Source organism: Myxine glutinosa, chromosome 2 (assembly GCF_964187855.1).
Source record: "Myxine glutinosa chromosome 2, kmMyxGlut1.1, whole genome shotgun sequence".
NCBI lineage: Eukaryota > Metazoa > Chordata > Myxini > Myxiniformes > Myxinidae > Myxine > Myxine glutinosa.
Genome location: NC_136262.1, coordinates 228929698 through 228946319, shown reverse-complemented (window position 1 = coordinate 228946319; position 16622 = coordinate 228929698). Strand labels below are relative to the sequence as shown.

At 45.8% G+C, this 16622-nt stretch overlaps 1 protein-coding gene across 1 annotated transcript; it reads left to right on the top strand.

Moving 5' to 3' along the window:
• The first annotated feature begins 9819 nt into the window (after window positions 1-9819).
• On the top strand, window positions 9820-15266 carry RPS17 (ribosomal protein S17). Its single transcript, XM_068106112.2, has 5 exons — window positions 9820-9961; window positions 11957-12108; window positions 13121-13226; window positions 13540-13605; window positions 15039-15266. Exons 1-5 carry the CDS (start codon window positions 9959-9961, stop codon window positions 15111-15113), a joined length of 402 nt encoding a protein of 133 aa, XP_067962213.1. The 5' UTR covers window positions 9820-9958; the 3' UTR covers window positions 15114-15266.
• The last annotated feature ends 1356 nt before the right edge of the window (window positions 15267-16622 follow it).

Sequence of the window (16622 nt, the reverse complement as noted above, 5' to 3'; positions counted from 1 at the left end):
ATATCTTTAGTCAGTGTAGTATATCCTGCTTTATTCTACCAGGTGAGCGCCCAGGGGTATCGCCCCTCTTTTTTTCGTTCCGGTCCCTCCACCTCTGTAAAGTCCTTACGAGATTGATGGCATCGCAAATTGAGGGATTCAGAGACACAGAGAAAACTTCCAAAAAGCGGTTTATTCCCGGAAATGATGACACAGGAAAAAGACCTCGGGGCGCCCAACAGGTGGCGAAGCCCATAAAAGGAAATGACATCACAGTATATTACAATTCCCACCTTAAATATCAAGGCGCGACGGCGCACGACATTTGCGGCTCGAATGCCCAACAGCAACCGGTAGTTCGGTAATGACACCGCTCACAGTGGGTGAAACGTCCTCGACTGGACATCCATTGGTCGGGGACGTTTCTGGTATCGGGGACGTTTTTTTTTTTTTGATTTTTTGTATACAAGATCGAGGCTCGTGTAAGAGCCAACATTAATCACAAAAAGACAAACTGACACATGCAACATATGATAAATAAAGGGAGCGGGAGACAAGATGGGGAGAGAGAGGGAAGCACACAAGTACAACATTTGAGAGCAGGGACATCAGGAGATCTGTGGGAGGGAGAGAGCTTGGGGGGAGGAGGAGGTATGGGAGGGGGTTATTGGGGGAGGTGGGAAAGGTATAAAACATAAGGACACTGCAAGGACTTCCAGAAAAGAAGTCGGTATTTCAGAAAAGTGGATCTGGGGTGAATTAACGGGGGTAGAAATGATCAAGGTTTTGGATGGGGGAATATAAGAGATGGTGGTGAACCGCTGTTTTAAAGACCTGGGGGGATGAGTGGAATTGAAGAGAGTGAGGGAGTTTGTTCCAGAGGCGGGAGAAAAGAGGAATGAAGGTGAGCAGAGGGTCTTGATTTTTGCAGTTTAACCATAAGAGGGTTGCTGGCAGTTCTTGTGCGACCTGTAGGAATATTTGGGGGACAGAGCACAGACAGAGCTGGGGGAGCAAGGCCGGAGAGGAGTCGGTAGAAGACAGAAAGGCCACCAACCTGCCCGTGGTGAGTGAGTGAAAGGTCCTCGGGGTTAGCTTCATCGCAGGAGATTCCAATGATTCTGAAAGCTTTGGTTTCAACAGCGTGAAGTTGAGCTAGGTGTGAGGCAGGAGCACTGGCCCAGAGGGGGGAACAGTATTCCATTGAGCTGTGGATGAAAGCCTTGTATATGGTGAGGAGCTCAGGTATGCCAAGGAAGGACTTCTCCCGACGGAGGATGCCCAGTGATGGGAGTGGCTTTGACGACGGATGATGCCCAGACGACGGCGGATGACTGGCTTTGGAGGCCAGCTTGGAAATGTGGTTTTCCCAGGAAAGATCATGGCAGATAGTGAGACCCAAAAGCTTGAGTGACAGAACTTCTTGGAGAGGATTGTTCAGAAAGTAGATGGGAGGGTTGTCCAGTCGGTCTTTTCAGAGAGACATAGTAAGAGTGTGAGATTTGTCAGGCTTGAAAGACATGTTCCACTTGTTTGACCAGTCTGTGATTTTGTCCAGATCTGCAGAGAGTGAGGAGGCTGCAGGATGAGGTATAGAGCGGCAGAGAGTGGAGTCATCAGCAAAGAGATAGAGAGGATTTTCCAGAGAGTGGGAGAGATCATTGATGAAGACCAGAAAAAGCACAGGGCCCAGAACACTTTCTTGAGGAACTCTAGCCTGAACAAGAAGGGGAGATGACAGAAATCCATTCAGGGCCACACGTTGATTACGACCAGAGAGGAAGTCCGCAAGCCATGCATAGATATTTCCATGGATACCATAGGAGGAGAGTATGGTGAGCAGAGCAGGGTGCCAGACCATATCGAAGGCACGCAATATGTCAAGGGAGACAGCTCTGAATTCCTGTTTGGCTTTAAGGACCTCCATCCATTGTTGAGACAGCAGAAGCAACATGTCCAGAGTAGAATGACCTGGTCTGAATCCAAGTTGATGATCCGAGATGAATGCAGAATCAGAGTCGAGGTTTGACAAAAACTTCTCCACCTTGTCAGGAGAGAAGGACACAGAGTCCAGGAGCAGATGGGTTCGACTGAGAAAGGTGGGTACAGAGAGAGACGGGTTCAGGACACAAGATTTTGAGGCAAACACAGAGTTGACCATTCGGCTTTTTGACGTGCGGTGTCAGCTGTTTAGACATTTGAGGTAAGTGAGGGGATGGAAGGGGAACAAACACCAGAAACGGATTTGACCAGACGCCACCAGGATTTGGAGGAGGGAAACAGGTTTGAGAGTTCAGTTTTCAGAGTAGAGAGATTGTGTTTACTGACTCTCCTGAGGGTGGACACACACTTGTTCCAAGCTTCGTGAAAGGAACTGAGATTACCTTCAGTTGGATTAGCCTTCCATGAGGTGAAGGCAAATTGTTTCAGGGCAACTGCCTCACCACAAGATTCAGTGTACCATGGATGGGAGGAAGGGTAAGACAACTGAAGACGAGATGGGATAAATCTGTGCATGAGAGAGAGCAGTTTGCTTTGGAAGAAGTCCCAGGAAGAGTTGATGTCAGAGGCAGTGGAGATGGGAGACCAGTCCAGATGATTGACGGCTGCTTGAAGACCGTGCCAGTCAGCCTGAGTGAAATGCCAGACTCGTCGGCGCTGAGGAGGCTCTCTGAGAATAGCCAGAGAGATGTCCACTTTAACAAGCACATGATCAGAAGAACTGATTGGAGCAGAAGAAGAGCAGCAGACATTTGCAGGGAAGTTTGTCATAACCAAGTCCAGAAGAAAAGACACTCCGTTGATTGAGATCCGGGTCGGGAAATTGACAGACTGTGTCAGTCCCAGTGAGTCGCATAAGTCCTTTGCTGAGATGCCATGGATGGTATGAGAGGAACCCACACCCAGCCAGCTGGCATGATGACAGTTGTAGTCGCCACATATTAAGAAGAGAGAGTTGGGATGAGTGCATAGAAGTTGGTCCATGTTTTCAGACAAAGAAATGTAAATGGAGTCATCACTGTTTGGAGGACGGTACAGAACACATATGAACAAAAGGTGGGAGTGGAGAGGAAGCCGTAGCCTGAGGTACTCCTGGGGGTTGGGTGGAGAGAGGGCAGTGCAGGGAGAGTGAGGAAGAGAGTCACCACCAGGACGAGGCTCAGGTCTATCATACCAGAGGATGGAGTAACCAGGAAGATAAATTAAGGAATCAGAGACATCTTGAAGGAGGAAAGATTCTGTGAGGCAGATTACGTTTGGTTTGTCAGAAGCAACCTGTATGGAGAGATCAATCAGGTTTGAGCGAAGGCCCCGGATGTTTGAGGTCCATACCATTAATGAGGAGAGAGGGGGATCATCGGGTGCAGGACAGGGGAGGGGTAGGGTCAGATGAAGGATGAGAGGGGGAGGTAGGGAGAGTCGTTGATAGTGTGTCAGAGATTACTGAAGAGTTAGGAGAAAGGGAAGGATGAGGAGGACAAAAGGTTTGATGGTGATGGGAAGAGGTACAGTGAGGGGTTGTTTGAGGGGGGGGGGGGTTGGGGGGGGTAGAGCAAAGTCGAACGTTGGAGGAGGTGGAGGTATGTGATGGAAAGGAGAGGAAGTGGGGAGGAGGCAGCATTGAGGAGGAGGGGGGGGGGGAGAGGGGGGAAAATTGGAGAAAGATAGTAGGGGAGGGAGATTAGAAAGGGAGGGGTGGGGGGAGGGAGTTCTGAAGGGGATGGGTGAGGGGGGAGTTTAGAAATTGGATGATTAATGAAAAACGAACATTTATTACAAACTTTGTTTATTGTGATTTTAATGTGATTTTAATTTAATTTTTATATTATGCGGTATTCTACAGGTGCAGGTGCGGTTACGAAGGGCGATAAAAGCACTCTCAGATGGTTGAACAGGTAGAGGTATACAGGTGGTTCTGCTGGTTTGGTGTGACGCAACCTGAGTTGATCAAGGTGCTTCCGCTGAAGTTTACCATCAGACAGTTTTACACTCTGACTACAAACACTCTCGATAATTACCCCAGACAACCACTTCTCACCCAGGCCTGGAATTGAGAACAAAAACAGGACCATTTACATTAATTTCACGATTCACAGACGTACGGTAGTGATTTTGCTTCTGCTGGAATTTCTTCAATTCTACATCGCCCACCGTATCTGGGTGCACAAGTGACAACCTTGTCTTTAACTCGTGGCCCATTAACATTGACGCAGGAGAACGACCAGTAGCATGATGAGGTCATGTGCGATAACTCAATAGGACTCGGGCCAAGCTAGTTTGTTTGGTCCCTTCCGTAACACGCTTTAGTCCACTCTTCACGATCTGAATGGCCCTCTTCACCTGGCAGTTGCTGGCAGGCTTGTATGGAGCAGAGGGTATAATGCTTGATGCCATTTTGCTTGCAAAAGCTCAGGAACTCTGCACTGGTATAAGATGAGCCGTTGTCCGATACAATGCAATCAGGAATACCATGAATGGCGAACATACAGGCAGTCCCCGGGTTACGAACGCCCGACTTACGAACGCCCGTACTTACGAACCGACCTTCGTAAAGCCTATGATAAAAAAAAAAAATTTTTTTTTTTTTGTATACAGATTCATACATTCATATTATATACGTTCGTGAAAGAGCTAACATTTATCACACAGAGAAAAAATCAAACAGACACACAAAGTATATAATAAGGGGAGCGGTAGACAAGAGAAATATGAGAAAAGCTCTGTTCAAGCCACCCTTGATGTTTACTTTAAGAAAATTGACCAGCACCAGGTCCATCCTCTCTAGCACCAGGTCCATCCTCTCCAACACCAGGCCCATCATCTCAGAGAGATATATATCAAGGTATGATCGTTTCAAGGTTTGCAAGACATCAATTGGAACGAGAGTAAGCGTTAACCTTTAATCATTATCTTTTCTTTTCCATCTAAACAGTTTAAGAAATATTTATTTCATGTCTTTTATACCTATAGATGTTTTAGGTAAAATATATACTATATACTAAGACAAACATTTGACTAATTGACGCTAGATGTGAACCGTACGCAACTGTTCCGACTTACATACAAATTCGACTTACAGACAGACTTAAAAACGGAACTCGTTCGTAACCCGGGGACTGCCTGTACTGCATAGGGCTTCGATTGTAATACCCGAGCCTGTGGAGGGTACAACAACAGCCTCAATCCACTTTGAGTGGACATCAACGACGACAAGGAACAAAAGGTCCAGCATGATCAATGTGTAACCTCGACCAAGGTTTAACTGGCCATGACCACATTTCAAGTGGTGCTTCTGGTGGTGACTTAGCATTAACCTGACATGTGTGACAATGACGTACACAGGTTTCTATATCATCGTCTAACTTTGGACACCACACGCGAGCTCTGGCTATAGTTTTCATAGTGACCATCCCAGGGTGAGCATCATGTAGTTCTGACAATATTGTCTCACGTAGTTTAGGTGGGATGATGATACGACTCCCCCAAAGGAGGCAATCCACGTCAACTGACAAATCGTCCTTCCTGTTTAGATAAGGTTTAGCTTCACTTGCACAAGATGACCAATCACCCGACAGGACACAGCGTCTGACATGCGACGATGTAGGATCGTCACTCGTACCTCTTGCAATTTGCTTTGCAGTGACAGGTGCTTTCTCATGAACAACCTGAGACAGCAGATGGACAACATTACCAGGTAGAGGTTGTTCCTCAATTGTTTTCGGAAGCGGTAGACGACTCAATGCGTCTGCACAATACATTTCATGTCCTGGCCTGTACATAAGCTTGCAGTCATAACCAGAAATGGTTGGAGCCCAACTTTGCACCCGACCAGATGAAGTCAGTGATACTGCCTTATCCTCCCCCAACAGACCGAGGAGGGGTTTGTGGTCAGTTTCCAATATGAAATTTCGTTCATAAAAGTACTGGTGCATTTTACCTACTCCAAGAATGCAAGAAAGTGCTGCGCGGTCAACCTGCCCGTACCGACGTTCCGTACTTGACAGTTTCCTCGATGCATATGCAACAAGTTTCAAAAGACCAGCATCGTTGGTTTGCAATAGGGCACAACCTACTCCGTACGATGAACTGTCCAGCTCAACGTGAGCTCTTTCGTAGGGTCGTTATATACAAGGAACGGTGATGTACATAACAGGGTTTTTGCATCCCCTGAAAACCTTCTCGAGCAGAACCCCATTTCCAATGAATGCCTTTGCACAACAAAATGTGCAACGGTTCCAAGACAGTACACAGGTTTTGTAGAAAATTACCAAAGTAGGTTAACATTCCGAGAAAAGCCCAAAGCTCGGACACATTGGTGGGAGCGGGAGCGTTCTTGATAGCTTCCACTTTACCTGATGAGGGCAAAATGCCTTTCCGCGTGATGCGATGACCCAAGTACTCAACCTCAGGGGCCATGAAGACACATTTCGCACGGCGGAGACAAAGACCTGCACTAGAGAGACGGCTTATCACTTCATTCAGGTTCTGGAGGTGTTCCTGGGCTGACCGACCGGTCACCAATAAATCATCCTGAAACACAACCGTGTTGGGTACGGTTCTTAATAAGTTCTCCATTTTTCGCTGGAAAATGGGGCGCGGCGGACTGAATGCCAAAAGGGCATCGATTGCACATGAACAGTCCATGGTGTGTATTGAATTGATACAGGTGAAAGTTTTAGATTCGTCTGAAAGTTCATTTGTGCATAAGCATTAGTCAGGTCTAACCTTGTAAATGTCTCACCTCCCATGAGAGCCATGACCAGGTCATCGGTCTTGAGCAGAGGATATCCATTCAGTTTTGAATGACGATTTATGGTAGTCTTGTAGTCACCACAGATACGCAAGCTCCCATCAGCTTTCAGCACGGGTACAATTGGAGCAGCCCAGTTGGAGTATTCAACTGGGGCGATTATTCCTTCATCCAGAAGACGATCGAGCTCCTGCTCAATTTTTGCTCGCATCATGTACGGTACAGGTCTTGCCCTATGCAAAATAGGCCTTGCCTCGGCATCCACATGAATCTTAACCTTGGTGCCTTTAAAAGTGCCCACTATCACAAAATAGATCAGGATACTTGTCGACAATCGATGCACATCCAGCACTGGTGGACACACGGTTCACTTTATGCCAGTCGAGTCTGATGACCTTGAACCATTCTCTGCCAAACAAAGCAGGAACCTTGCCCTTTGTGACAAGCAACGGTAAAGCATGGGACGCACCATCGTACTCAACAGACACAATGGCCGAGCCGATCATAGGCACAATTTCTCTGGTATATGTCTTCAGTTTATTCGACACAGGTGTGATCTCCGGAAACCCACCCTGTGGATACAGCGAGGTGAACATGCCTTCACACATGATAGATCTCGAAGCACCAGTATCGATCTTCATTTCCACAGGGGAATGATCTATTGTCATCGTCACAACAAACCGAGGTTCAGTATTCCTGGTGTCCCCAGAGAAAACTGAATAATTCTCACCTTCAACTGTGGTAGCACCTGATGTGCTGTTGGTTACATGAAGCATGCAATCAGTTAGCTCTGCATTGTCATTGTCGACATTGACATGGTGAGTGGAAGAGGTGGGTCTGGGACATCGGGCTTGCAGATTCCCCCTCTTCCCACAGCTGTGGAATGTGAATTGTTTATACCGACATCTGAATGCGCCATGTCCTCCACCGCAACGCCAGCCAGTCATCCCGCCAGTCTTCTTGAGGCGGTACGTCTCACGGGCAGATGGAGGTGGAGAAATCCGATACTTCTCTTTGTAAGCTGTGACTCTGCGCACATCGGGTGTTGACCTTGTGATGACCCATAGACTCTAATCAGTTTGCATACACTCATGTCGGTAACCGGTAACCGGTAGTCGGTAACCTTCTTGAGGTCTGGATCTGTCTCCGAGAGCAGTTTATGCAAGATGGAATCGCTGTTAATTCCAATCACAAAAAAGTCTCTCAGCATCTCGTCCAGTCTTGCGCCAAACTCACAGTGTTGAGCCAGACATCTGAGATCAGCTACAAACTCACAGTGTTCAGCCAGACATCTGAGATCAGCTACAAACTCAGTGTTCAGCCAGACGTCTGAGATCAACTCGGTGTTCAGCCAGACGTCTGAGATCAGCTACAAACTCAGTGTTCAGCCAGACGTCAGAGATCAGCTACGAACTCAGTGTTCAGCCAGACGTCTGAGATCAGCTACAAACTCAGTGTTCAGCCAGACGTCTGAGATCAGCTACAAACTCAGTGTTCAGCCAGACGTCTGAGATCAGCTACAAACTCAGTGTTCAGCCAGACATCTGAGATCAGCTACAAACTCAGTGTTCAGCCAGACGTCTGAGATCAGCTACAAACTCACAGTGTTCAGCAAGACGTCCGAGATCAGCTACAAACTCAGTGTTCAGCCAGACGTCTGAGATCAACTACAAACTCGGTGTTCAGCCAGACGTCTGAGATCAGCTACAAACTCAGTGTTCAGCCAGACGTCTGAGATCAGCTACAAACTCAGTGTTTAGCCAGACGTCTGAGATCAACTACAAACTCGGTGTTCAGCCAGACGTCTGAGATCAGCTACAAACTCAGTGTTCAGCCAGACGTCTGAGATCAGCTACAAACTCAGTGTTCAGCCAGACATCTAAGATCAGCTACAAACTCAGTATTCAGCCAGACGTCTGAGATCAGCTACACACAGTGTTCATCCAGACGTCTGAGATCAGCTACAAACTCAGTGTTCAGCCAGACGTCTGAGATCAGCTACAAACTCAGTGTTCAGCCAGACATCTGAGATCAGCGACAAACTCACTCACCAATTGGCCCTCACTTCTTTGGTCTTTATAAAACTTGTACCTTGACACGATTTCCCCGGCTTGGGTGTGCAGTGTCTCTGCACCAACTCAACCAGTGCAGTGTATGACTTGTCGTGGGGTTTTTCAGGTGATAGATCCTTCATCAGAGACTGTTCAGAGACACAAAGCAAGCGTCCAAAAAGCGGTTTATTCCCGGAAGTTATGACACAGGAAAAAGCCCTCTGGGCGCCCAACAAGTCGGGGAGCCCGGAAAAGGTTATGACATCACAGTATGTTACAACCTCAACCCCATCAGCACTCTCACCTGCCCTCCTTCAGTGCACGACTCTTCAGCATCCTCACCTGCATCCTTTTCAGAGGAGTTCACTGGATTGTATCTCATCATCATCACATCAAAAGTAAATAAAAATTGTTAACTGTATCTACTGTTGTTGTTGTTTTTATTTTTTGTAAGCATTTTGAAATGTAATTTTGTGCATTTGTGTACTGAGACTTTAAAAAATTTCCCTCATTAATCATGAACTGCCATGAACCGATCCAATCCCGCTTTTTACCTCCGAATGTGGATGGAGGGTGTTTCCACCCCTGTCTGTCTGTTTGTGAACATCAGAACAGGATATCTCAAAAACTTGTGGGCAGATTCGGACGAAATTTGGTGGAGAAGTTGGATGTGTGACAAGGAAGAAATGATTCGATTTTGGTGAAGATCCGGATCCGATCATTGCCAGGGGTATCTTCCCATTTTGCTGCAGTATCAAAGTCCTTCTCCATCTTCAGTGCGCTCGGGTTGTTGCATTTCCATATACACTTAAATACAGCATCTTTATATCATCAGTGTAAATCTGGACAAACTTCTGATCATCGTAAATTTAATTTGACCCGACTATATAAAACAAACCAAAGTTTGTGATATAGACGTATCTATTCGCCATTTGAAGTTATACTCACGACGGACAACTTGTATAGCTACTGAAAGCCATGACGAAGTAGTTAGCGATAGTGCACAGCGTTAAGGTCCGCTTTCTTTAAAAACTATCCACAGCGTAAAGAAGTAATGTAAAAGCGCTTCCTTTGAGGAATCATTTCGATTTGGAAATTATTACATTTCGGAATTGAAGATGTTTGCTTTAAGGCGGTTTTCCCTTTTTCACTTCCTTTTCTGTCCAAAGCCGTCAACATGGTGAGTGCTGGTTTTTCATTCCTGGCAGAGGATCCGTTCCCATCAGCGGTGGAATTGTCATTTAGCGCCGCATTCTTCATTCATGGTGTAGTTCGATGATTGTGACATTCTGTCCTTGCGATAGTTTACGCCGGATTCGTTTGTGGGTGCTCACACTACGCCATTATTATACCACACATGATACCACAGGCACGGCCGCTTCTCGTCGGTGCGGAATTATTTACTTATTCTCATTGGGTATTTGGTCACGTGGTATGAACTTGGTACAACAACTCTCTGCCTGAATCCTGTCTTGATCTCTCCTTATTTGCCCTCACTTTGTGCTTCTTCTGCTTCACTGTAAATCTTGGTTAAAAGGGCCCACTATTGTTCCTCGTTCGTGTCGATGACCTGTGACGCTCCAGAAAACCTTCATCCTTGTTGCCGACAGTGGGACAAGCTTCAACCGTTGCATTAGGAGAAGTTAATGGGGGTAATAAAGATATTGCGTCAGAATTGGTTGATCATGAGAGATGGGGTGTACTGCTTGCTGGGAGAGTGAGACAGAAGAGTCTTTGTAAGTTGCGTTAGGTGAGGAATGGAGAGGTTGAGGTGTTTAATCAGCCTGGATTTTGGAAGTTGAACCGGGAGGGGGTTGCTCGAAGAACGTGTGAATCCTGGAGTAGATGGGAGGACAGAGAGAAGAGGGGAGTGATCAATGTTGGCGAATAGATGTTTAATTAAAAACAAAACAAAAAAACACGCCTGCGATGTGAGTATAACTAACCTCTGCTGTAGCCTCACTGACCCCTGCTGTAGCCTCACTGACCCCTGCTGTAGCCTCACTGACCCCTGCTGTAGCCTCACTGACCCCTGCTGTAGCCTCACTGACCCCTGCTGTAGCCTCACTGACCTCTGCTTCAGCCTCACTGCCATCTGCTGTAGCCTCACTGACCCCTGCTTCAGCCTCACGGACCCCTGCTTCAGCCTCACTGACCCCTGCTGTAGCCTCACGGACCCCTGCTGTAGCCTCACGGACCCCTGCTGCAGCCTCACGGACCCCTGCTGCAGCCTCACGGACCCCTGCTGCAGCCTCACGGACCCCTGCTGCAGCCTCACGGACCCCTGCTGCAGCCTCACGGACCCCTGCTGCAGCCTCACGGACCCCTGCTTCATTCTCAGCACAGGAGATTCCAATAATTTTGAGAGTTTTCGATTCCACAGAATTCAGGAGACCGATGTGACGCTCGGGCACTCGTCCATTTGATGGGAGGGGGTGTAGGAGCATACTCTATATAGCACCGTGTAAGCTGTTACTAGTTCTGATTTTCCAAGGGAAGACTTGCATCAACAGAGGATACCCAGTCTGCAGCTGGGATTAGAGACCAGCTTGTGGTCAGCCAAGGGAAGCTTAGAAGTTCAAGAGACTGAACCTCTTCCATACCAAATAAATATGTGGGCCTGCTTGAGGGTCCTCTTGGATTGACATCGTAAGATTTTACATGGTTGAACGTGTTCCTTTTGTCAGACCAATGTCTCATGAGAGAAAAGCTTGGCTCCTGTTTGCTTAGCAGAAGGATGCAGTAGTGTATGTCATGATGTGAGGTCTGGAAAAGGGACGCGGGTTTCCAGAGCATCAGAGAGGTCATTGACATGAACGAGGAGTAAGAGTGGGTCCAAAACACTGCCTTGGGGAAAACTAGCCTCCATGAGTTTAAAATTCCCAAACAGGTGAGCTTGATAGAGAAATTTAACGTTCCTTTTCGACTTGCTTTTTTCCTCAACTCGCGGAGCTTCCAATCCTGCGCTCCCCCACATCAGGAGCCTGGTAACGGCAATTTATTAATCTCACTTTTGCAAACCTCTACCCACTCATTTCCTGCCTATTAATGATTTACCCATATTGTTACTTCTCCGGTCATTATAGGTGTTACCTGTTTGGTGTATGTACGAGACCGATTGTATTATCCGTGTGTATGTACACGTGTAACTTGAATGTACTGCGTTTGCATACAGGGTCGTGTGAGAACCAAGACCGTGAAGAAGGCGGCACGTGTGATCATAGAGAAGTACTACACCCGCCTGGGGAGCGACTTCCACACCAACAAGCGCGTGTGCGAAGAAATTGCGATCATTCCGAGCAAGCCTCTCAGGAACAAGATCGCAGGGTTTGTCTTTTTCTCCCTTGAACTGCGAGTATAATTGACCCGGAAGTGAATGTGTCAAATTGGTTTACCGACATGATTAAACATCAATGCTGTGTAACAACAACAACAACAACAGGCATTTTAAGGCCATTTTCCCTGCTAGAGCGGGGGTTAGCCTTGCGGTCCCCATGACAATCTTCTCCATTTTGCCCTATTTTCTGCATCTCTCCTTGTTAACCCCCTTGCCCGCATTTCTTCTTCCACCATCTTTAGCCAAGTCTTTCTCGGTCTTCCCCATCCTCTACTTCCTTCTACATTCATTTCCATCACTCTTCTCAACCAGTCACTTTCATCCTTCCTCAACACATGACCAAACCATCTCAACCTGTTCCTCTTCACAGCATCAATCACAGGATCTACTCCCATCATCTTTCGCAATTCATCATTTGTCTTCCTCTCTCTCAACGATACTCCGCATATCCACCGAACCATTCGCATTTCCACCCTTTCCAGCCTTCGTTGCTGCTCAATCGATTTGTCCTCGTCAGACACCCAACCGGTCCACCAAGTTTCATCCAAATCCATCCATAACTTTTTGAGATATCCTGCTATGTATCCGTTTTGGCCCTATCTCCCAATGGTGAAAAATCACTTTAAAAATTAAAGTAGACGAATCTAAATCTTCACCAAAATCTAATGATTTGGTCCTTGTCAAATACACTACATCTCCGCCAAATTTCGTCGAAATGCATCCACAACTTTTTGAGATACCTTGTTCACCGACAAACAAACAAAGGAACAGACAAAACAGACAGGGGTGAAAACATAACCTCCATCCACACCTTTGGTGGTGGAGGTAACAACCTTTCCTTCATAAGGAGTAACAATGTTCTGACTTAATTCATCGAGAGCAATCGCTTATGCTCCAGGAGTGCGCGGGTGCCTTTAAACCCCCCCCCCACCCCCTCCAAAATAAAAAAAATCCTAAACATTTGCATAGCAGTTAATTGTATATCTTGTGCCACTCCTGCAGGTATGTTACACATCTTATGAAGCGAATCCAGCGTGGGCCAGTGCGCGGAATCTCCATAAAGCTGCAGGAGGAGGAACGGGAAAGGAGGGACAACTATGTTCCCGAGGTACTGCTTGTAACTGATTATAGTTAATTGTCAGTTTGACATTTTTTATGACGCTGTTAATTTGTTTTCCTGTCTACCTGCATCATTATTGTAACATCGCCCTTTATTAGTAGTGGTAGTGGTACAACTGCTGCAAAAGTCTGCAGGCCTCAATTTGAAACAGAAAAGTGGAACTTAGGAATTAGGAACAATGGAAAAAAATTAGCTTAAAAACAACTTTTTGGTGTTTCAAACTCAAAACAGACCACCATCTACATTTTGTCATTGGTTCACTTCCACCGATCGTCTTGTGCCCTGATTTTTCCTCCATTAGGTGTCTGCTCTTGATCAAGAAGCCATTGAGATTGATCCGGACACCAAGGAGATGCTGAAGCTATTGGTGAGTTCGAGTTTTGCTATTTTGGAATATTGTCGATGAAAGGCTGTTCCAGAAACTAGCTGATTTCACCATTTTCCACACAACCTTACTCTCACTGCCCATTCAAACCACCTCTTGGCCAAAGCAATTATCAGGAGGCTTTTCAGGATCATCACACGTAACATGCATTGCATTGAAATGTTTAACACACGTGATTACCTCCACCACCGAAGGTGGATGGACGTTATGTTTTCACCCCTGTCTGGCTGTTTGTTTGTGAACAAGATATCTCAAAAAGTTGTGAACGGGTTGAAACGAAATTTGGCAGCGATGTAGCGTATGTGATACGGACGGAATGATTCGATTTTGGTGAAGATTCGGATCCAGCTACTAGAATTTTTAAAGCGATTTTTCACCATTCCGAGATGGGGCCAAAAACGATACATAGCAGGATATCTCAAAATGTAATGTATGGATTTAGATGGAACTTGGTGGAGAGGTTGGGTGTGTGACAAGGAAGATTCGATTTTGGTGATCTGAATATGGATTCGGATATGAGAATTATTAAATTTTTTAAAGTAAATCGTCACCATTGGGAGGTTGGTCCAAAAACGATACATAGCAGGATATCTCAAAGTTGGGGATGAATTTGGACGAAACTTAGAGAGGTTGTGTGTGGGACAGCTTAGATTTTGGTTCAGGTCCGAATCCAGATCCAGCCTATCAGTGGGTTACAAAATGTAAACTGGTCAGCCTGGCGGAGGTATGCACTCCACCGAGTGCCGTTCTAGTTTCAGTTGCTTTTTATTTATTTTTTTGTATACAAGATCGAGGCTCGTGAAAGCTCACATTAATCACACAAAAAGTCAAACCGACACATAACACATAATAAGGGGAGTGGTAGACAAGATGGGGAGAGAGGGGGAAGGACACAAACACAACATTTGAGAGCAGGGACATCGGGAGATTTGTGGGAGGGAGAGGGCTTGGGTGGGGGTGGGAGAGGTATAAAATATATGAACACTGCAAGGACTTCCAGGAAAGAAGTTGGAATTTCAAAAAAGTGGATCTGGGGTGAATTAGCGGGGGTAGAAAAGATCAACGTTTTGGATGGGGGAAGATAAGAGATGGTGGTGAACAGCTGTTTTAAAGACTTGGACAGAGGAGTGGGATTGAACGGAGTGGGGGGTGGGGGGTTGTTCCAAATGCAGGAGAAAAGAGGATTTGAGCTTTGGCTCAAATGATCACTTATCAGACCAATTGTGGTATCTTTTCTTTTACGTGGCATTTTATGTCAATGGTGAACAAGATAGAGCAGCCACCACAGTTTACAAAATCCTGTTACAGTTGCTGCTTAATGTTCAAATGGTCTGGTAATGAACATGTCTAGTAATTTTAAAACTTGCTTTATTGCATCTGACTTCAGCACCAACTTTTTTTTTTTTTTCCTCCAGGACTTTGGCAACCTGCCGAACCTGCAAGTAAACCAGCCTCTTGTTGGAATGGCTTTCCGGCAGCCTCGTGTGTAAAGCAAACCAAAGTATGAGAGTTCACATTTCTGGTGAAAGGCCGTGTCCCCGTTGTGATATTTTCCAAACATGGAATTCTAAAAGTGCAAGGTTTCTGATACGTTTTATTTGACTTGTGTCGAAAACGGGCCAAATAAACTTCACAATAAAGCACCTGGCTTCCTGACTGAGCAGCGTGGAACACAACTTGCTTTGTGTCGAGTACTCTATTGCATTGCACTGGAGTATGGGCAAGTGAAATTGATCCTCAAGAGATTACACAATAGACAATGGAAAGTTTGTATAATTGGATTGAGAGTCAGGGTTGAGTTTTAGAAAGGCAGCTTTTGCATTTGAGGCACTTGTGTGCACATAGTAGTAATTCCCTGTGCTGAGCTTATGATCTGGGTGGTCATCAAATCTGCCTGTTTTGAAGCTGAAAGAACGAAGATCTTTCACACACAAACAATGGATGCAGTTAGTCATAGATGTGAAAACTTATCCTAATTTGTTGAAATGTGAAATGCAAGTTAAGACCTTGAACTCTTCCTCGTTTAATACCTTGGACATTATGATTCAATCCAAGTTTAGTCCAACTTGTGCCTTCAGAAAGTATTCACATTTTGTTTGAATTTAAAATAGATTGCATTAAAAAAAAAATTCACCAACACAAAATAACCCATTAAGTGAAAACGTGTTTTTTTAAAATAAATTTATTGAAAATGAAATACTGTACACAAGTATTCAGCCCCCTGAGTCAGTACTTTGAAGAAGCTCCTTTGGCAGTGATTATAGCTTCAAGTCTTCTTGGGTATGTCTATATCAACTTTGCACATCTGGGTTTGGGGAGTTTCTCCCATTCTTCCTTTCAGATTTGCTCAAGCTCTGTCAAGTTGGAGGGTGAGCATCAATCGACAAGTATTTCCACAGATTCTCAATGGGATTCAAGTCTGGGCTTTGGCTGAGCCACTTAGAACACATTTTGCAGTAATAGACGCTCACGTCCTTCTGAAGACATTCCAGTGTTGCTTTGGCTGTATGATTGGGGTCACTGTCCGGTTGGAACGTAAAACTTCGCTGCAGCCAGGTGTTTTGCATTCTTTTAGGCAGGTTCTCCAAGGATTTGCCTGTATTTGCTTCATTCATTGTTCCCTCAATCCTTACAAGTCTCCTCATACTTACTGTTGAAAAGCATCCCCACAGCATGGTGCTGCCACCACCATGCTTCATGGTGGTAGATGGGTGATGAGCGGTGCTCAGTTTTCACCAGATGTAGCACTTTGCTTTAAGGCCAGAGTTCCATTTTCGTCTCGTAAGACCACAAATGGTCTGTCTTTCACTTTCCTTTTTTTCAAACTCCAGGTGTGCTGCCTGTTGTCATGTGCCTTTTTCTGAGGAGTGGTTTCTGTCTGACAACTCTCTCATAAAGCCTTGATTTGCAAAGGGCTGCAGGGACTTGTCCTTCTGGCAGGTTCTCCCCTATCACCCAAGGAATTCTGTAGTTCTGTCAGTGATCATTTGGGTGCATGG

Bases quoted from the DNA above. Each gene is read 5' to 3' on its own strand.
- RPS17 (XM_068106112.2), top strand. The intron at 13,227-13,539 runs GTACTGCTTGTA...TTCCTCCATTAG, and splicing joins GGGACAACTATGTTCCCGAG to GTGTCTGCTCTTGATCAAGA. The intron at 13,606-15,038 runs GTGAGTTCGAGT...TTTTTCCTCCAG, and splicing joins AGGAGATGCTGAAGCTATTG to GACTTTGGCAACCTGCCGAA.